The sequence below is a fragment of the Humulus lupulus genome, chromosome 9 (genome assembly GCF_963169125.1).
Source record: "Humulus lupulus chromosome 9, drHumLupu1.1, whole genome shotgun sequence".
Taxonomy (NCBI): domain Eukaryota; kingdom Viridiplantae; phylum Streptophyta; class Magnoliopsida; order Rosales; family Cannabaceae; genus Humulus; species Humulus lupulus.
In genome coordinates, this window is record NC_084801.1 from 104,581,713 (window position 1) to 104,603,522 (window position 21,810).

The 21,810-nt window shown below is 36.6% G+C and overlaps 1 protein-coding gene and 1 pseudogene across 1 annotated transcript; both read left to right on the forward strand.

Moving 5' to 3' along the window:
- The first annotated feature begins 16,339 nt into the window (after positions 1-16,339).
- Positions 16,340-18,725, forward strand: LOC133799916 (phosphomevalonate kinase, peroxisomal-like; annotated as a pseudogene).
- Positions 18,726-19,156: 431 nt separating this feature from the next.
- LOC133799917 (cycloartenol synthase-like) lies at positions 19,157-21,744 on the forward strand. The gene is made up of 8 exons (XM_062237907.1): positions 19,157-19,219; positions 19,340-19,453; positions 20,027-20,149; positions 20,253-20,375; positions 20,451-20,549; positions 21,015-21,071; positions 21,411-21,457; positions 21,552-21,744. The coding sequence occupies exons 1-8, from the start codon at positions 19,157-19,159 to the stop codon at positions 21,727-21,729; spliced, it is 804 nt and encodes a 267-aa protein (XP_062093891.1). The 3' UTR covers positions 21,730-21,744.
- The last annotated feature ends 66 nt before the right edge of the window (positions 21,745-21,810 follow it).

A 21,810-nucleotide genomic window follows, 5' to 3' on the forward strand; every position in this document is an offset into this window, starting at 1 on the left:
GATCGGAAGGACAAGGTTTTCCGGATTAAGACTATTCTACTAATTAAAGTATTGAGGAGGAATAGCAAGGTCGAGGAAGCGACCTGGGAGTTTGAGTCGGTGATGCGGGATCAGTATCCCGAGCTATTCTGGTAAATTTTGAGGACGAAATTCTGAGTAGGAGGGGATAGTTGTAAAGACCCAAAATCACTAATAAGGCTTAAGGGCCTTGATTAGTGTGTCGGGAGGGCAAGAATGGTTTATGTGTGAATTAAAGAGTTTAATGCATGATTATGTGATGAGCATGCTTATGTGATTATATGAATAAATGAGATACATGATTATGAGAATTAGTATGCATGTAGGCCCTGTGTAGAATATTAGGGCATATTTGTAATTTTAGCCCGTTGAGGGCATAAATGTGATATTTGTCTATATTGTGATTGATACCACGTGAGAGTGGTGTTATAATTGTGATGCACGACCCGAGACGATCCTAGGGAGCCGTTTAGCTAGTAAGTCACAACAGGGTCAAATACCCGGCTCGGGAGGAGCTTAGGGGTATTTTGGGAATATCATAAAGTGTTCGGGAATTATTGGGTAGTGGTTGGTAATTTAGTAATGGTTTAGACATGTCGGGATTAAATGTGGATCTATAGGAATACTTGAGGTTTTAGCGGAATTTAGGTGAAATGACAGAATTGCCCTTGAGGTTGTTTATATAGAGCCAATAATAATGACACTTGTCATGAGCATGGTTATTCCTAAGGTTTAGATAGAGCCAATAGGATTATGACATTTGTCATGTGCATGATTATTAAGGAATTATTATTTTAATTATAAAATAAGGGAAATATAAGACTTAGTCTTCACCAGAATCTGTTAGGAGCATGACATTTGTCACAATTTTATTTATTTGTGGATTAGGTTGTTATTTAGATAATTAAATAGATTTTCTCGTAACTTTAGGGTATTGTAACTTCAAACCTATTTTTGACCAAGTTATATTATGAATTTCAAAAAATAGTATTTCTAAAAAGTTGTAGATAATTAAATTATCTTTCTAATGGTATAACGATTGTCTAAATCAGAGTACTGCTGATCCAGTTATGTTAATTTTACTATAGGTGATTTTAGAGTTACGAGATATAGGAAATTAGAAGTTAGGATTCTATTATTTTTTTTTAATTTTTAAAAACCAACTTTGACTCCTTAGACCAACCGCTGATAGTTTTGACCGAGTCTTCAGCCTCTGATTGGCGAATATTCAAATATCTTCAATAAAATTCTTTATTTTTATTCAATCCAAAAAGAATATTTTTATTCCTAGAACTCTATAAATATGACTTAGGACCCAACCCTTTCACTTACTCTTCAGCTGTGATTAGACTCCAAGGTGCTAGTGAGACCATAAGAGTGATAAACACTTGGGTTGGGAAAAATCTTTTCTATTCTTAAGCTTTATAAAACACTTTGGGAAGTGAGGTTAGAGTGTTTCGGTATTGGAGTTAGACTAATCCATAAGGTCAACTGAGGTACTCTTATTCTTAAGTTCCATTCTGTTTGATTCCTTAGTTTCTTTAGTTTTCATTCAGGTTCTAACTTTTGTTATGGTTCTGTGGTTAGGATTTTAAGTTCTTTGAACTTAAGGTGTCTTTTTAGTAAGTTTCCTCTTGGTGGTTTAGTTCTATTCCTTTCATCTCTATCCTATAGAAATACTCACTATTTTTATTGCTGGTTTTAGGAGTGTTCCAAGTTCCGCATTTGTTCTTAATTATCCCAGTGTTGGTAAGGAAAATTAGATAGTTTAGTATTATGATCTAGTTTATGTAATGTATGATATAGTTTATGTTTGTATGAACTAACATTTCAGGTACAATAAAGGGGTAAGTGTGTCTGGACCTAAGGTGTCCAATGATGTATGACGGACTATGTCCGGTAGGCTCAGTTGCCAAAACTTTATGACGGACCTATGTCCGGTGTATGACAGACTTTTTTCTGGGGCTTAATTGCCACCCCTGTATAAGCACTTATCTTTTTATTATATCTGATTTGTTATTTTTAGTTATGATTATGATATATGACCTATAGTTATGATTTATGACCTATGATTTATGATCTATGACTTATGACCTATGAATTATGACTTAGAGTATGATTTATGATTTATGGCTTAGATTATGATTTAGAATTATGACTTAAGATATGATATGATCTAGATGTTGTGTTTGTATGACTTTGGTGAATATATGTTATGTTTGATTATATGGCTAACCCTTGTTTGTATTTTCCTTACTGGGCTTAGAAGCTTACTCCTTATGATGTTGTTATTTCAGGAAATTAAGGATAGAAAGGCCGGTGGCGAGTGGGACGTAAGAGCTTCATGATGTATTCATTGGGGACCATATAGTCGAGCAAGATCAAGCAGGCCAAATTATTTATTTATTTAATTTTTTTAAAGTTTATTTTAAAGTTTGTTTTATTTAAATGATGCTCATTTTTATGTTAAAAACAAGTATTTTATTTTTATAAAATCATGGATCCATGTATTTATTTTTAAGTTTTATTAAATAAAAGAGCAATATTTACGATTATGACCCAACGCTGTGTTCTCGGTAATCTATGAGAAATTAGGGCGTTACATAGCTCTATCTCAAGCAGCTTACATTGATAAAGTGCTTGAACGTTTCTCATTGACAAATTCCAAGAAAGGGTGTCTACCATCCCTCCATGGAATTCATCTTTCAAAGAAGCAGTCTCCCCAGACTCCTGAAGAGGAAGATGCAATGTCAAAAGTTCCTTACGAATCTGTAGGTGGAAGTCTGATGTATGCCATGCTGTGTACTAGACCAGACATCTGCTATGTAGTGGGAGCAGTGAGCAGGTATCAGTCAAACCCAGGACCAGATAGCAGTTAAGCATATCCTGAAGTATTTAAGGAAGACTAGGGATTATATGTTAGTCTACAAGGGTGGTGTTTACTCTTGGGGGTGGAGCTGTGATTTGGAGAAGCGTAAAGCAGTCTGCAATCTCAGATTACACCGTGGAGGCTTAGTACATAGCCGTGTCAAAAGCAGCTAAGGAAATTGTCTAGCTAAAGATGTTTTATTTGGATCTTGGTGATATTTCAGAAATGGATAAACCGCTTGTGTTGTTTTGTGACAATACAGGAGCGATAGCCAACTCGAAAGAACCTCGAAGTCACAAGAGGAGTAAGCATATAGAAAGAAAGTATCACATTATTCACGAATATGTCGCCACGGGAGATGTGAAGGTTATGAAGATTGCAACTGAAGACAATCTTGCGTATCTATTTACAAATACACTACCAGAAGCTACATTTGATAAGCATATCAAGGAAATAGGATTAGTAGAATTAAGGGATTAGTTTCAATTAGTGCAAGTGGGAGTTTGTTGGGGTTTTATGCCCCAATTAAAACCCAATTTCTTTGTAATCTAATTTTATTATAAATAAAAGAATAGAAATCATTTTTTGACTTGGTCAATTACTTTGCTCTCATGTTTTATTTTCATGATTATTCGTTTAATATAAACTTCTATTAAATCCAGAGCATATAGCTAATAATATTTATAGTGACGTAATCACAGTGGAATATAAATATGATTATATGTTCAAAATAAGTTAGTCCTAAGATTAGTCAGTCCACAGGATTTACACTGACTTGGCAATCTACTGTATGATCTACTCACACATTGTAGTATTATGTTCTTTCCAAAACATTAGCAAAGTAGATAAGATCTGATGTATTTGTTACATCGAACAAGAGCGATATTGACAGTTGATAAGATAAGTAAACATACCATTATTATCTATTCTAGTCATATCATATAGTTGACCATAGGTCAATTCAATCTCAATTCTTAGTGTTTAGTATTCTAACTGATTGTATTATTTGAGTTCTTTGACTTTTTCGTTACCAGCTTAAGCTACGGACTAGCCCATACTTACATCTTAGGAACTCGGTAGTATAATTGAGTGGGAGTGTTAATCATAGATATAAACATCTATAGCTTTTGATGAAGAAGTGAAATGATGGTTTCCTTTTAGTTTGGTTCAAGGTGTTAAATGATGGAGATCTCATTTCAGTAATTAAATTAGTTTACTGAAATGTCATTTACAAGGAACTAAGTGTTCTAAGGATAAAATACAATGAGGGGTAAAATGGTATTTAGTCTTATCTCATTGTAGCCATCTATAGAGGATTAAGTGACAATTGTGGTTGTAACAATGGATAATTAATAGCGTATCCATATTTGTTATATAGCGTTCTATGAATTCAAGAGTGCAATTCCGAGTCTATAGTGGAGTCACGAGGAATTAATAAGTTAGTAAATTTGTTTGTTAGATTTATGATAACTTATTGGAGCTTGATTTCATAGGCCTATGGTCCCCATTGTACCTTGGATACAATCATCTAGATAGTCTCAATTAATTGATTTAATTATCAATTAGAATTATCAAAATTGACCAGGTCAATTTTGGATAGTTTCACAATGTAATGTAATTTAGAGAAGAAAAGATAAATTAGGGCAAATTTATTAATTAAGATAAATTAGTATCTAAATTAATAAATAAGTTTAAAATTATAAATAATTAATTTGATAAAGGATTTAAATAATTATTTAATTAATTAAATCAATAGAAAATAATACAGTCCTTGATTTTAAGTCTAATGGGCTTATAATCAAATGAGAAATTTCACGGGCCTAAAGCCCAAGAGAATTTCAACCTAGGGCTTCAAATTGTCTATTATTTTATTGATTTTTCAATTAAATTAAATGGTCTAATTGAGTCTATAAAAGGAGTGCTTAGAGAGAAGTCAAAACACAAGTTCTGACAAGTTCATAAGTTCAGAAGTCAAGTTTTTTGATAGGTTTTAGATTCTCTCTAAACACAAGTCATTTTCTAAGCCACTTTGTTATTTTCTCTTCTTCTCTCTATATCTATCCCATGTGTTGAGAATTTCCCACTCTAGTCTAGATGATTCTAAGGATACTTTGGAAGACTGTGAAGATAATTGAAGATCGGTTTAGTTTCTTGATAATACTCTGCGACAGAAAGGATACAAGGGTTAGAGAAACTAAAGGAAGGACTCTTTCATTCCGCTGCGTATACTGTAAGTATTCTTATCGTTGTTTCTCTTTGAATTCAATTTTAGAAACATGTTCTAGGTTTTCTTATATTAATTTGTTTAATAATAGATCTACATGAAATTAAATAAAGATCCTGTATAAGTTCCCTAACAGATATGCAAGACCGAATTCTTCCAGCTCATTATATAATAAAGGACGAGGACTTACTAGTCAACCGGTCGCCTCCGAGGGACTAGCCTCGGGCTCTGACTGTATCAAGGTAGACTAGTCCTCCCTTCCCTAATCTCGGGCAATCCACCCTAACATACATAACTATTCTATGTAGAAAACATGTCTTCACTTGGCATCCTCCCAGATGACGTCTCCCGCATCTGACGCATAATAAATAACTTCACCAGGCCTCATCACCGTCCTAGCGACTATCCTCTAAACTATAAACCTTCCTGTCAAAACCATGAGTAGTAGAACTATCAGGGGTCCTTCTTTTCTGGTCACTAGGCATCTGCCCCTGCCCAATCCCGCAAATGGGAATACTATTGCTTAAGCTTCCTATCCTACAACACTCTCGCTTCATATCCAATCTCTTATATCTGTAATAACAAGGTCGTCCCTACTGCCTAAGCACAGATGAAAATATCATGCACTGGAGCGATCGTGATGCTCTGGGCCATTCCAGAGTTCAGACCTTAAATATATCGTTCTTTCCGAGCTACATCTGCTAGTACCAAACCTCCAAGCGGATTCACCAACCCACCAAATTCATTAACGTACCCTGTCATTGTCTTACCATTCTGAACTGAGTTCATAAAATAATTAGTCTTCATAGTTCAAATAACATCACAGTAGTCTCTTTTATCAAGTCACTGTCTGAATTCCTCTCAACCCATCATGAGAACATTCTGGGTCTGGGGTACTATTCCCTACCACATCAAGGCGTCCTCCTACCACATGCGCATGGCGTAACTACCCTATCATGGCCTACCATTCTCATATCATGAAGGACGCAGTCAATCACGCCCATCTACTAATTAGTTCTTGAGCAAACATAAACCTTCCTCAAAAACTAGAGGATAATGCTTCTAACGTCGTTCATACGATAACTCTTATATGTTTCCATTCTCAAACAAAACCAACACTGGTGCCCTTACTGTCAAGACATACGAAACAACATTTTTTTTTCGATGGAACCCGTTGTCTTAATCATCTAATCTTCTTATCCTGATCTAGCAGCCTTACTCACATACCAGCATACATCTATTGCGAATTCCAAGGGCAGATGGAGAGTTCTGACCCTAACAACCATCTGCAACCCCTATACTAACGATACCAGGTCCAATAACTACCTTGAGTACATACATTCTGAGTCAGTCCTTAATCAATGACTTAACCCTTCAGCCCTGATACTCATATCCAGAATCATCCCATGGGCAGGTCCAAACAATTACAATAACAACACACACAATATACATGTTATATTATTTCATATAATATAATGTTAGATTAAATAATGTGACAAAATGTGATTTGTCACACCTTGTAACATATTATTGAGAGTCACAAAATTAGACACATGTGTGTGTCCAAATGTAACATATTTTGGAGTTACAATATCAGTTACAAATTTGTAACTCCCAAATATTACCCAATAATGTGTATATTATATGTTACACATTTGAGATTGGATTTCACAAAGCCGTGATGAAATATGGATGTGTGGAGACATGTTTTTAACTCCCAATGGGTGTTTGGAGGATACAAAATAATGTGGGAAAGGTTTTGGGATGTTTTGGAAAAATAAATTTTTTGTGCTGAAAATGGCCTATGGCCGCGGCCTAGGGGACAGAAGTCAGTGGCCATGGCCACTGAAAAGTCCTGGCCTCAGCAAGTGAGGCTGACAACCTATATGATTTTTCATTTTTTTTCTTCCAAATTGAACGGTATTAACATCCCAAATAACTCCCAAATCTCCATTTTAATTCCATAAACATCCAATTAAACATTGGTAACACCCATGGGGGCTGGTGGAATTTGAAATTCAAACGGGTATCTCAAACTCTATAAATAGGAGCCTAATGCTCACTTGTAAGACACACCATTTTTCCATCCACAAAGTACTTGGCTGGAAAATACACCGTAGAGGCTTGATAATTCCAAAGAGCTATTTCCTAGAGAGATCCCTTAGTGCTTAGAGAATAGGGGAAAATAAGCTTTTGGACAAAGGTTTCGAACCTTGTTCAAGTTGGTAATCCCCACTACTCTACACTTTGGTTGTGTGAGAGTTTGTGTTTTCCATTGATCTTTTCATTTCTATTGTTCTTCTTATATTATTATTGTATTGAGTTTGTAATCCTCTTCTTCTATTTCTATTTACATATTTATTGGTATATTTTGTTTTAGTTCTAATAATTATCTTCTTTCTCTCATTTCTACATTTACTTGTATTGTTGGTCATTGAGTTGTAAACCTATTTATCTATCATCTTATCTATTATATTTTTGCATAGAGTTGTTTCTTGGTTTTATCATTCCCATTGAGAAATAACATATTTTCTCTAACAATCAAAATCTTATCTTCCTTTTCAATGGAAGGAGAAACCATGGAGATCATATGAGGATCAAACTTTGAAAAGATGGTAAGATAAGGTAATGTTCTTCCTTGTTTTCTTAGAAGATCTAATGGTTTTCTTATAGTGATAGAAATGAGAAGAAGAAAAGTTTATAAATGAGATTCATTGTTTTCCAATCTCCTTTGTTTTTTAGTGGTTAGATTAGAAGATAATTTAATATCTTGAGTTTTTATTATATGTGATCAATGTGTAAATAATCTAGTAGATTATTGGGTAATATGCTAGCATGTCATAGAATTGTCTTATTTTGTGTTAATGGGAAATTATTAGAATGGCAACTATATGAGTTTTATATGACATGTATAAATATATTGATTTTGTGAATCAATAGAAATGTGAAATCATATGTGTATGATATTTTCATATTAATAAAAAAACCATGTTAGTCTGATATAAGTCATATATGTTGACAACTATGTGAAATTATATTGAAATATAATCATGCAAATATTTGTGAGATTTTAATATGTTTAATCCTATATTGATGAGAATTATCATGATTATTATGGTGTGCCATATAATATGATTATTAATGTGATAATAATATAAATATGTTTTATCCTCTATTATTGCAATGTGATGAGTTACAATTTATTTGGTAAATAAAGAGAATTATTTGGAAATTAAAATTCTCAATTAAAGTGTTGAGCATCTCAATTATGAGATTAGAAAAGATGAACCTAAGCGGATTACATCTTTTGATAAGTGTCTTTCCATTGCAAGAAAAATGGATCAAAGTGGATTCAAAAATTGTGGGATGACATATTGACTCAATAGACTTATAGTCTAGAGTGTGGCAAATGAAATATATTTGAGAATTATTTAGTGACAATAATTCTTAAATATTCAATGGGAAGACATTTCAAAATTGGAGAAGCAATTTTGAATCTTTACACCAATAGTGAATAGATTAAAGATAACTTTATTCATTTTTGTTAAAAATGGTGATATGTTTAAATTAATCTCAATGAGGAGATAATTTTAAACAAAAAACATAAGAAATCAAAGTGTTTAAATAAATAAATGAGGGTTTATTTTCTTTGATTTAAAGTGTTTAAAAAAATTGACATTTTCATTTTGATCTTGATGAGAAAATCAATGGATGTCAAATTGATGTTTTCAAAAGAATCTCAAAGAGACTCTTAAGAAATACACAAAGGTTGTTTAAGTGATTTTGAGATTATTTAGACAATTAAAAATGAAAATTTGTGATTATTTGTTTGAGAAATTCTCACATTACATTTGTGTTCACATTTTATTTTGTGAAATACATAAAAGAAATAAACTAAGTAAAAGTTTCTTTCAAAGGATTGTCCCTTGCTTTAGCAAGTAAATAAATCAAGATAAACATTGAGGTTTTATCTTGAGAGTTTATCATGTGGCATAGAGGACTCATGATGAACTTTGAGAATCATAGGTCTAGATTTATCTTGGAGGATAAAGGACTTAATAGAAATGAAGAGATTTCTATTTTAAAGTGTTATTTTATTATCACTATGTGAGAAATGTGGGAGTGATGCTCCAAAAGTTAATCAACTTATTTTGTTGATAATAATTGATTAATTTGGTCTTCATATCAAATAGGTAATTTTGAATTTCACATTCTAAATCACATTGGCTATATGTGTATACAACCGACAAATCTAGACATGTTTGGTGTCTAAAGTCATTGTTTGTAATATTTTGATTCAAGAAGAAATCAATTTAAAACATAAAGGAGAATTTCAATCTTGGATATTAAACTATAAAATAGTGGGGGGTCAAAATCACTATTTTAAAGAGGTAACTATTTTAATCAACTAGCAACAAAGTTTGAATAAAAGAAAGAGAGTGTTTAAAGCATGCATACATGAGAAAAGAAATGATTCAAATGGAATCAGTTCTACATCTCAAGGGATGGGACTTAGACTCCCTAAAGAGATTCACCGTTGATGGTAACCTATCTTAATACTAGTCACAAAACTAGTATTAGGTTCAATAGGTAATAACAAGTCAATCAAGTGAATAGTAGTATTACTCAAATTTTGTCCCATCTGAGATATGAGTACTACTGTGTTACCAAAATGAGGGTTAAAACCGAAAGGTTTTTTAATAGAACTCAGTCTTGAAAAGATAAGTATTTTAGGGTAACAAAGTACTGTAAAAGTTCTACCTATATAGACCTAGGTGTGGTGCCGCCCCTCATGAGAATTGGGAGTCATTCTCAAGAAATGTCTATGAATGGAATGTGCACATGGCCATTAACGGTGCAAAAGCAAGACATTGAGCTCTCAAGTGAACACAACAAAGGTGTGTGTGTTATCACCGGTTTGTTATCAAGGGATAATGGTTCAATGCTTCGGCAACAAAACTTTCAACAAACTTTGTGATAATTACACTAAGGTAAAATTCAAGTCAAAACATTTTACTTTATGTATCAATGCAAAGGTTTCTATAGAGAGTGATTATTTAATCAAGTGAGGGAATATTATATTTTAATATAATGTTTGATTGATTAAATAAGTGTTACAAAAAATGATTATTTAATCTAGTGGGGGAATGTTATATTATTTCATATAATATAATGTTAGATTAAATAATGTGACAAATGTGATTTGTCACACCTTGTAACATATTATCGAGAGTCACAAAATTAGACACATGTGTGTGCCCAAATGTGACATATTTTGGAGTTACAATATCTATTACAAATTTGTAACTCCCAAATATTACCCAATAATGTGTATATTATATGTTATACATTTGAGATTGGATTTCACAAAGCCATGATGAAATATGGCTGTTGGAGACATGTTTTTAACTCTGAATAGGTGTTTGAAGGTTACAAAATCATGTGGGAAATGATTTTGGACTTTTGGAACGTTTTGGAAAAATGACTTTTTTGTGCTGCAAATGGCTTGTGGCCGCGACCTGGGGGACAGAAGCCAGTGGCCGCGGCCAGTGAAGGTGACAGCCTATATGTTTTTTCAGTTTTTTCCAAATTGAACGGTTCTAACATCCCAAATAACTCCCAAATCTCCATTTTAATTCCATAAACATCCAATTAAACATTGGTAACACCCATGGGGGTTGGTGGAATTTGAAATTCAAACGGGTATCTCAAACTGTATAAATAGGAGCATAATGCTCACTTGTAAGACACACAATTTTTCCACCCACAAAGCACTTGGCTGGAAAATACACCATAGAGGCTTGATAATTCTAGAGAGCTATTTCCTAGAGAGATCCCTTAGTGCTTAGAGAATAGGGGGAAATAAGCTTTTGGACAAAGGTTTTGAACCTTGTTCAAGTTGGTGATCCCCACTACTCTACACTTTGGTTGTGTGAGAGTTTGTGTTTTCCATTGATCTTTTCATTTCTGTTGTTCTTCTTATATTATTATTGTATTGAGTTTGTAATCCTCTTCTTCTATTTCTATTTACATATTTATTGGTATATTTTGTTTTAGAGTTTTAGTTCTAAGAATTCTCTTCTTTCTCTCATTTCTACATTTACTTGTATTGTTGGTCATTGAGTTGTACACTTATTTATCTATCATCTTGTCTATTGTATTTTTGCATAGAGTTGTATCTTGGTTTTATCATTTCCATTGAGCAATAACATATATTCTCTAACAATACATATCAAAACTCCAATTTATATCACTCATGCATTAATTATCAAATTCCATTACTACCAAATATACTCATACACATCAATGTTTCTCTATACTAACACCCAGATAAGGGATACATGTCAAATTTAAACAATTAACCACATAATCATATCATTAGATACCTAACCGTGAGTTGAGCTTATCTTTAGCGGTGAATGTACATGCCCAACCAGTCTTCAGGAACCTTTAAACGTAGACTGCTCTGATACCAAATTGTAACACCTTGGATAACCAAGACCGTTAAACTGTGTGTTTAAAATAGTGATTAACCTGCAAAGAAAGTTTTTTGAACTTAAATGTGTAATTAAAAACAAAGTCAAGGTCAAGTAATAAAAGTTTTGGTCAACAAAAGGATTATTTTTCATTAAAATATTAAGTTCGTACACAGTATCCCAAAAATCAATTAACAGACTTGTAAAAGATAAACAGATAAAATTTAGTCGTCCTAAGCGGCAAAAATAGGGTTTAACCCTAGTTCCTCCGAAACTATCCTGACCGTGCCAATCGAGCAGGCTGCATATGTAAACACCTCCCCTGAAGCTCTCCAACTCATGGCTGGTCTAGCTATCAACTCCCTTACCTGCACCACATAGCACCCGTGAGCCAAAGCTTAGCAAGAAAACTTAAAACCACATGCACAACTAGGCAATAGTATAAAAGCAGTAATTATAACTCACCAAATTCAACAGACAATAGAATACATGCAACAATCTCAATAAAGGTACTCAACTTAATAAAACATATAAATTAACCTCATAAACAAATACAAATAGTCAAGCGTGAACCACGCTTCTGTTTATTGTATAATGTCTAGGCCCAGTGCCCTTAGGCCGAGTCCACTGGCTTTATGGCCAACCTCGGCACCCTTAGGATGGTCTGCATTCCGCACGCTTGCTATCGGCCCCCGACACCCTTAAGCTGGGCTGTAAACAAATATAATCATAGATCCACAATGCATAGCAAGTAATCAATGGTAGCGCATACAAGCATGCCCAATCAGATATTCTCGACTATAGATATGTTCATGTTCATAATATATTCATGCAAGGGGTTTAAGCCCCAACCACAACTCGAGTGAATTTTTCTTACCATAGATCCTGAGCAGCAAGCGTATGACGGCCCCGAGCACAATCTTTAACTCATGAGCCCTTGTAGTAAAACCTAGTCACAAAGCGATAATGGATAACCATAAGATTCTAAACCATTTAAAAGCTTTGGATTAAAATACTAGCATCTGGGACCTCAATTTCTACTAAACCGGGTAGTAGAAATCATCCTGAGCACTTAAGTTTAGATCCCCGAGCCTTAAGATAAACCTAGGCTAAAACTGTCTAGGCACGCTGTGACCTAGCCCTGAGGGTCGCGGCGCGCCTCATGTCAAAGGCGTAGCCTCTGCATCTGAGGGAGGCGGGCCTTGACTTACCCCCTAGGGTCACGGGGCACCCAAAATTCAGCAAACCCTCCTAGGGCATCTGGGGCACACGGGTCGCGGCACGCCCCCATGAACCCAAAGTCCCCTGGGTTTTCCATTGTTTTTCCTAGCCAAATCCTCCAAAATTCAACCTCAATTATACTCTCAAACCCAAACCAAGTCCAAAAATGAGTTTAGGACAGTTAATCACTTTTCTAAAGCATAAAACATCCAAAATTCTATTGAACCAATCACTTCAACCAACAATAACTCTTTGCTAGAAACCTAAACAGATTTAGCCTAACATATCTAAATTCTAGCAGAACAGACAGAATTCTTACCTCAATGTGAAGCTTCCACCTTTAGTGATCATCTAGTTTTTCCTAGCCTAATCTCCCCCTGGTTTCTAGCTCAAATCCTTTAGTTTTGGTTCCTTGAGTTTTCTTAACTTTAAGGCAAAAGAGAAGTGGGGAGAGAAAGAGAAATCGTGAGTGAGAGGGAGAGGGAGAGCTAAGAGTCTTCCTTTATTAATTTTGGCCTCTTCCTAAGCTTCCCACTGAGTATATCCTTAACTCTAAAAGACCAAAGTGCCCTTAAGTTTTCCCTGCCCCCTAATTGCCTCTAGGGGTAGAATGGTCATTTCTAGATTCCCGCTAATTCCTCAAATTATCCTACCTATTCCCATTTAATATTGACATGTTCAAATAATTACCAAATACCTACTCGTTACTCAATAAACCTCAAATATACATTAACTTCCCAAAATACCCATACGCTCGCTCCGATCCGGGTATTAAACCCCGCTGTGACTATTCCGCTATTCCGCTCACTTGATCGCCTCAAGCCGTATACTACAAATATATCCACATGATAATGTGGTCTCAATTCTTTACTCACATATAATAACATTTATGCTCGCAACGGACCAATATTACAGATTTTCCCCAACAATGAAGAATGGCCCACATGCATATTTAATACTCATAAACATGCATACAAACATACTCGCATTATCAAATATATCATGCGTGGCACATAGTCATAGTGGATGCTCAAAACTCCATGCTTATAAAAGGTCCAAAGCACGTGCTAAGGTCCCATAAATGCTTAAGTACATACCTGTGCCTATGCCCTTAGGTGTGTATTGATAAACCTTGCTGAATGAAACCCTAGTAGGTGTGCTGCACAGGACCCCCGTCCCATGCCTCGTGAGCCCAATAGGTGTGCCACGTGAGGTCCTCACACACCTCTGCGGGATCATCACCTCCACACCTCTGCGAGATCGATATGCCCTCACCACATGCACCTAGGTCCATGGTGCGAGAAGGCAAGCATCTTGCGGAGGTAGCCGTGTCGCTAGAGACCTCGTGAGAGATGGGTTCGCCACGCCCCACGTATCAAACCACCCCAAAGGTCTGACGACCCCCTTTTGCGCATTTGAGTCTCTGCCGTGGAAAGTGCCTCGTGCAGCTAAACACACCTCGCCCATGCCAGTGTCTCGCGCGCCCCCGCCTTCCCAGGCGGCCTTGTACCTCGTCCTAACAGTGTCTCGCGCGCCCATGCATGCCCAGGTGGCCTCGCACCCCTGTGGCTTCCCAGGTGGCCTCGCGCCACGCCCAGGCCACCGCCTCGCGTGCCCGTGGCTGCCCAAGTGGCCTCGTACCTCGCCCAGGCCAGCGCCTCGCGCGCTTGTGGCTACCCAAGTGGCCTCGCGCCTCGCCCAGGCCAGCACGTCACGCGGCCGTGGCTGCCCAAGTCGCCTCGCGCCTCGCCTAGGCTAGCGCCTTGCGCGCCCGTGGTTGCCCAAGTGGCCTCGCGCCTCGCCTAGGCCAACACCGCGCGCGCCCGTGGTCGCCTAGGTGGCCTCGCATCTCGCCCAGGCCAGTGCCTCATGCGCTCGTGGCTTCCCAGGAGGCCTTACGCCTCGCCCAAGCCAGTTCCTTGTGCTGCCGTGGCTACCTAGGTGGCCTTGCACCTCACCCAGGCCAGTGCCTCGCGCGCCCATGGCTTCCTAGGTGGCCTCACACCTCGTACAGGCCAGCGTCTCACGCGCTCGTGGCTTCCAAAGTGGCCTTGCGCCTCACCCAGGCCCGTTCCTCGTGCGTCCATGCCTGCCCAGGTGGCCTCACGCCTTGCCCAGGCCAGAGCCTCGCATGCCCATGGCTTCCCAGGTGGCCTTGCGCCTTGCCCAAGCCAGCGTCTCGTGCGCCCGTGCCTGCCCAGGTGGCCTCGCACCTTCCACCTCAATGTTTAGAGGTAAAAGACCAAGTATAATTCAAAAAGATCGTACAAGTACGAAGCTCATATGGGGTACGACCTTTAAGACCCCGTATGTCTGATCCAAACACTCATGCCAGACAAGTAGTGGGAGTACTAGGAGAGGGGACATGGCCTGTATGCTTATAACCAGATGTCAGAGTCAACACCACCACCAGCACCACTACACCTGGTGCCACTCCTCTGACACTCATACTAAATAAGTAGTGGAGACATCCCCACGGAATCTGAAAATGTACTGGAGCCAACACCACTACCCCTGAGACCACTCTCCTGACAGTGTAATTGTGTACCATCTGGTCCCCTGGACTACAGTGTATCAAGGGCCATTAGAGCCCACTATAACCCCACTTCCACATGGAAGGGGGTTGGAAAAAACACTGTAGCTGGACACAAAAGAGAAATACAAGTTCTTTTCCCTATTTTCTTGTGCAATTATTTTCTAAGTTTCTGTTTAGATTTTTGAAGTTCTTCGTTCATAAGCACTACACTTTGATTTTTCTAACACTACAAGAATTTTTAGTATATATTACATTAAAGAATAGCATATATTTAGAAGTGCTATTATTGGTGGGGGATTAAAACACACGGAACATATTTTGGCGCCATATGAATAAGCGCCAAAATGAAATTTTTTTTTTAGTCTCATCTGCCAAATTCCCTAAATCTAAGTTACCCGAAAGATTTCTCTCAGCCTCCATCTCTCACTCTCGTCTCGTCTCTCCGCCTCACGAAGTCTCATTCTCGTCTCGTCTCTCCGCCCTCTCCGCCTCACGAAGTCTCTCTCTCGTCTCATCTCTCTGCCTCACGAAGTCTTCTCAACTCATCTCTTCCTCACGAAGTCAACTTTTCGGCCAGCCATCTGCCTTGGTGGTGCCGAGCGATTCTGACTCTAACGATTTGCAGAAAAAGTTGAAAATTGGTGTCGTTTTGTCGGGAGGCCAGGCACCTGGAGGGCACAATGTCATTTCTGGAATTTTTGGTGAGAATTTTTGGTTATCATAATTCGTTTTCTTGCAGTTAATAGAGTCCATCCAGTATGGTTGAGTTCATTCATTCTATGCTTCCTGGTAGATTACTTGCAGGAGCGTGCTAAAGGCAGCGTATTGTACGGTTTCAGGGGAGGTCCAGCTGGAATCATGAAGGGCAAGTATGTGGAACTTACAGAAGAATATATTTACCCGTACAGAAACCAGGTGAGAGTTTAGAATATGGTTTGGTTTTGTCTCCTCCATTTTCCTTTTCAATTTAGATTTCAAATCATAAAAGAAAAATAATGGCTGTCTTTCAGTGCAGGGTTGTTTCTGCTCCTGGCAAGGTTTTGATGACTGGGGGATATCTTATTTTGGAGAGACCGAATCTAGGGCTTGTTCTCAGTACAAGCGCTCGTTTCTATACCATTGTTAAACCTCTTCTCGAAGAAATTAAGCCCGATAGTTGGGCCTGGGTGAGTCTAATATTGATTAGCTGTGGCAATGGATCCACAATCTACTTCTTAATTTTCTGCTATGAGTGATACTAAATAATCAAAGCCCTATGATGAATTTTACATCTATTGCGATTTTTGACTCACTGGTTGCCTGAGTTCTGCAAAGTTTTAGGACTAGCCTTGGTATCGGTTCGTACTGTGTATGGCTTCCCTTTGTTCAAGAGTGTTAAATTGTTTCCAGGCATGGGCAGATGTGAAAGTGACATCTCCTTAGCTTAATAGAGAAAGCATGTATAAGTTGTTAATGAAAAATCTGACGCTTCAGAGTGTTTCAAGGCAAGTTTATACTGGGTAATGTTAAGTTTGTATTTTATTTGCTTAATCAGTTTTTTTTAAAAATCTAGACATGGCTATATATCTCATTTCCATCTCACTGGTTATACGATCACAGAGAAAACTGGCTCTGGTTCAAAGATGTCAACTTTGAATGATCATCCCCCACTCTGCTTTGTTACTAAGTGCCGCTAATAGAATTATCATTCAACTAGCATTAAATTGTTAATTAAATCATGAAGATCTCACTCACTATATCATGATTAAAAATTCAGGGAGTCGGGGAACCCTTTTGTGGAGCAAGCAGTGTAGTACTCTGTGGCAGCTGCATATGCTACAACTGACAAGGATAGGAAGGAAGTGTTACAAAAACTACTACTGCAAGGTAATTTTAGGTAGCAATGACTTTTATTAATATCGGAATCAGGTAATTACCTTTTCAGTGTTCTATATATTACATGGTTTTCTTCCTGTCAGTGCTTGGTATGGTTAATGAACACGTTTTCTTGATATTGTCAAATCCATAATTTACAAAATCATCGGATATAACCTTTGAGCACATTTCAACATGCTACTAAAATTTATTAGGGTGCTTTTTCTCTAAATTATTTTATGAATCTAATTGAAGATGTTAATGAGGCTTGTTGGTTGTAGATTGAAGCACGTGGACTCCCTTTGTTGCCTGAATCATTGGCTGCTCTTCCTCCTTTTGCATCAATTACTTTCAATTCTGGGGAATCCAGCGGAGAAAATAGCAAGCCAGAAGTTGCAAAAACTGGATTGGGTTCATCTGCTGCTTTGACATCTTCGGTGGTTGCTGCTTTGCTTCATTACCTGGGAGTTGTTGATCTTGCTCACGTGAAGGGCACTGCAGATCTGGATGTGGTGCATATTATAGCTCAAACTGCTCATTGCATTGCACAGGGGAAAGTTGGCAGTGGATTTGATGTTAGCTCTGCAGTTTATGGTAGCCATCGTTATGTCCGTTTTTCACCAGAAGTAATCTCTTCTGCTCAGGTCTTTATCTTGTCTCCTCTTTCCACAAACAAACCTGTTGCTGCTCGTTAATTTCATAAGGGAATATGTCATTGTTACAAATTTTTTGTTCTAACAAACATTTATATGAAAAGATACAGAATTTAAAATGCAATTTCATCCTTTTAGAATAACAAACATCACATGTAAATTTCTAGTTCTTATATTGCAGGTTTCCATAAAAGGTGCTCCCCTGGGAGAAGTGGTTATCGAAATTTTAAAAGGAAAATGAGACCATGAGAGGACAAAGCTATCCTTGCAACCATTAATGAATCTTGAAAGCATGCGTTTTATACTATCCACTTGTTGCTATTTGAGGTGTATTTAATCTATTAATATTAATTTTCAGTTTGCCCATGATGATGTACTACTTTTTTAACTCTCTAAATCAGTCTTATTAGTTGGAACCGTTACTCATGTTTATCTAATTGATTGCTGTAAATGGATTTTGGTAGCATTTTGGATCCTGTGATTTTGGTTTATAGCATTGATGTGCACCTTTGAAAGCTTTTTGCTAAAAAGAGATGCAGCTCTTGTGAGTCTTGTCCCTTAAGTGATTGGTGCTTTTACAGTTACTTGGAGAACCAGGAACTGGAGGATCATCTACACCATCAATGGTAGGTGCTGTTAAAAAATGGCAGAAGTCTAACCTCGAAAAATCACAGGAAACATGGACAAAGTTGTCAGAGGCTAATTATGCACTTGAAACACAGTTAAATACATTATGTAAATTAGCAGAAGAACACTGGGATGAATATAAGAAACTAATTAACAGTTGCGGCTCACTTAAACCTGAAAAGGTATGAATCGAGCTGCTCTTTTTTCTTTTATTTTCTTGTCTTTTTTTTTTTTGAAACAGAACTGAAAAATATTGATAGAAATCAATTTTATAGCTGAAATTCCCACTGGCTGAAACTTTTCTGGGGAAATTATATTTGAGCAAAAAAATTTACATTTTCATCTTGGTTGGTTCCATTAACCTGAAAAAAGAATTAAAAAATAGACAAACTTTGTCTTCAATGGTAACCAAGTATAGCTTTTATGAAATATATAGCGCTTCTTGTTTATTCACATTTGGAAACAAATCTATCCTGAGAATGCTTGGATGCAATTTTTGAAAATTTAAAGGTTGTTAAAAAGTAAACATATATGAGTCAGAATGTTTTAATTCTGAAGTTCAACACCTTGAGTTTTAAAAAGAAATATTGCTGCTGGTACCTCCACCAATTTTCTTTTGAACCAGTTCTGATGAATTGGCCAGGAAAAAAATTGAGAGAAAAGGCTCTCCGTTCAGCAATGGAGCATATACACTATGAAGATGAGAACACTCGTTATGTTTGCATTGGACCTATGAATAAGGTATTGATGTTTTCAAATAGTAATCCTTATTCTGTTGAAACTTACTTTTGTGAAGAGGGGAACACATAAAACCTCATACTTAAATCTGTGAAGGATTATAGCTATGACTGTGATTTACAGGTATTAAACATGCTTTGCTGTTGGGTTGAAGATCCAAATTCAGAGGCTTTCAAGTTGCACCTTCCAAGAATCAATGATTATCTATGGATTGCTGAAGATGGCATGAAAATGCAGGTCCAAATGTTTCATTTTTTCTTAGCATTGATATTTGTGTTGCACTTTTTTCGTTTGGTCTGGTGAATCCATGTTTGTGTTGAGTATTAAACAGCTTTTAGCTGTAAAGAAGCAAGGAACAAAGGAAGAGATTTAACTTTTAGATAGGAGATTGCTTCTTTAGCTATTTTAAGTCATAACATGATACCTGCACAATGTTTGCTGTAGAACTTTACTCCTTTCAAGTAAAGTGATATTTGTTTGTTTTATTCTCACAACTTCTGAGAAGCCAATACTTGTGACAATAAGTTGGCCTCTTTCGGTGTTTGTAATAGGATTATTATGTAATAGAGTTAGACTCAGCAATCCTATTACAAACACCGAAAGAGATTGCTAAACTACTACAGGTTTTGGTGCTTTAGGATGTTTGTAATTTCACTTTCTTTATGATAATATTTCCTCTTTGTGGTGCATTTAAAAGAAAAAAAAATTCTCTATGGAACACATTTGATAATTGCTTCAATTATGACAAATTTTGCGACTAACAGTTTGAGTGCTATGTTAACTTCCTATACATAAATGACTTTATGGCAGGGGTATAATGGAAGTCAATTATGGGACACTAGTTTTGCTGCTCAGGCAATTATGTCAACTGATCTTGTCAAAGAATACAGCATAACTTTAAGAAAGGCACGTGAGTTCATTAAAACCTCACAGGTCAATGCAGCTCTGTGGTCTGAATTCAACTAATGCTTCTAAGTCCAATTTGATGCCTTCCCCACATTTCCTTCGTTGACTAGTTAGTAATATCTTTTTATAGGTTTTAGAAGATTGCCCAGGTGATCTTGATAATTGGTATCGCCACATTTCAAAGGGTTCTTGGCCTTTCTCCACTCGTGATCATGGTTGGCCCATCTCAGATTGTACATCAGAAAGATTAAAAGTACTTGCATACAACGTTCAATGTTTTTCATTTATTTTATTTACTGGTTAATAATTTTTATGTCTCATTTCTCAGGCTACTCTTCTATTATCAAAACTTCCCTCAGATATTGTTGGTGAACCATTAGAGCCAAATCGTATATATGATGCTGTCAATGTCATTCTCTCATTACAGGTTGGTTATTCAAGATTTTCACTATTATCTTGCTAGATTTTCTTATTGTTTCAATTAGTAACGAGTCTCATTTGAGATGATTGTAAAGGATGCTATAATGTACTAGGAGAATTTGTTTTTCATAGTGACGAACAATAGTGGCACATTTAGAGATACTTTTTAATTATCTTGTAATCTGAGACTGAAGAGCAAGTAATAAATCTCACACAATTTTTGTATTAAGTGTCTACTTTAAATGGGAGTGTGGGTACCTAATATGTCTGAATTTCAGTGGAATCATGATGCTCTAAGAATTAAGCTCTGTAAATGTATTAAAAGGGACAGATTTTAGCAGACAGTCCTGTTCTTTCTCCACTATCTTCATATTAATAGTTGAGATTCCTGTTTTTTATGCTTTGAAAGAAGAAATATCATATTCATGATCAGATCTTTTTTTTTTTCTTTTTTGGAATTACAATGTTGCAGAATGGAGATGGTGGCTTTGCAACATATGAACTCACTAGATCCTACCATTGGTTGGAGGTACTCCCTTTGAATTTTTTTCCATATTACTGTGTATTATGTCGTTCGAATCCGAAGTTAAATGTTTTGTTCCTCATGACATATAAGCTCTCTATTAACTTATGCTGATCGGATATTGTTTAATATCTGGATCTGCATGATAATTCAGAATCATTCATTTGATGTTATATTGCTCTTATGTGTGGAACACATCTTTATTTTTGGACTTTTGAAATGCATATTTCCCAAAAAAAAAAAAAAACATATGTACAAGAAGATGCCTTTGTGAGCTCATTTGCCATCTTCTATGAAACATAGATGATGTAACTTAATCTTTTTGTTGTTTCATTTGTATTTCAGCTGATCAATCCTGCTGAAACCTTTGGTGACATTGTCATTGATTATCCGTAAGAGCCAAAAGAAAACCTTCTACTATATTATTATTTTTTTTCATTCTCTTTGATTTTAGGTTCACCGATTATAACTATGATGTCTCTTTAGATATGTGGAATGCACCTCGGCTGCTATTCAAGCTCTGACATCATTTAGAAAGTTGTACCCTGGTCACCGGCAAGAAAAAAGAGAGCATTGTATCAAGAAAGCGACTGCATACATTGAAAAGTTTCAAGCTTCAGATGGTTCATGGTTTGTCCTATGTTTATCAGTTTATAAGCTCTGACTTTTTTTCCCTCCCAATAAATCAGTTTTGTGCACTACTTGAATGTAAAACTTGTTGGCTCCTCTTGCTTTAACTCCTCTT

Bases quoted from the DNA above. Each gene is read 5' to 3' on its own strand.
- LOC133799917 (XM_062237907.1), top strand. From the start codon at position 19,157: ATGGAGCATATACACTATGAAGATGAGAACACTCGTTATGTTTGCATT. The intron at 19,454-20,026 runs GTCCAAATGTTT...ACTTTATGGCAG, and splicing joins AAGATGGCATGAAAATGCAG to GGGTATAATGGAAGTCAATT. The intron at 21,072-21,410 runs GTACTCCCTTTG...TTTGTATTTCAG, and splicing joins GATCCTACCATTGGTTGGAG to CTGATCAATCCTGCTGAAAC.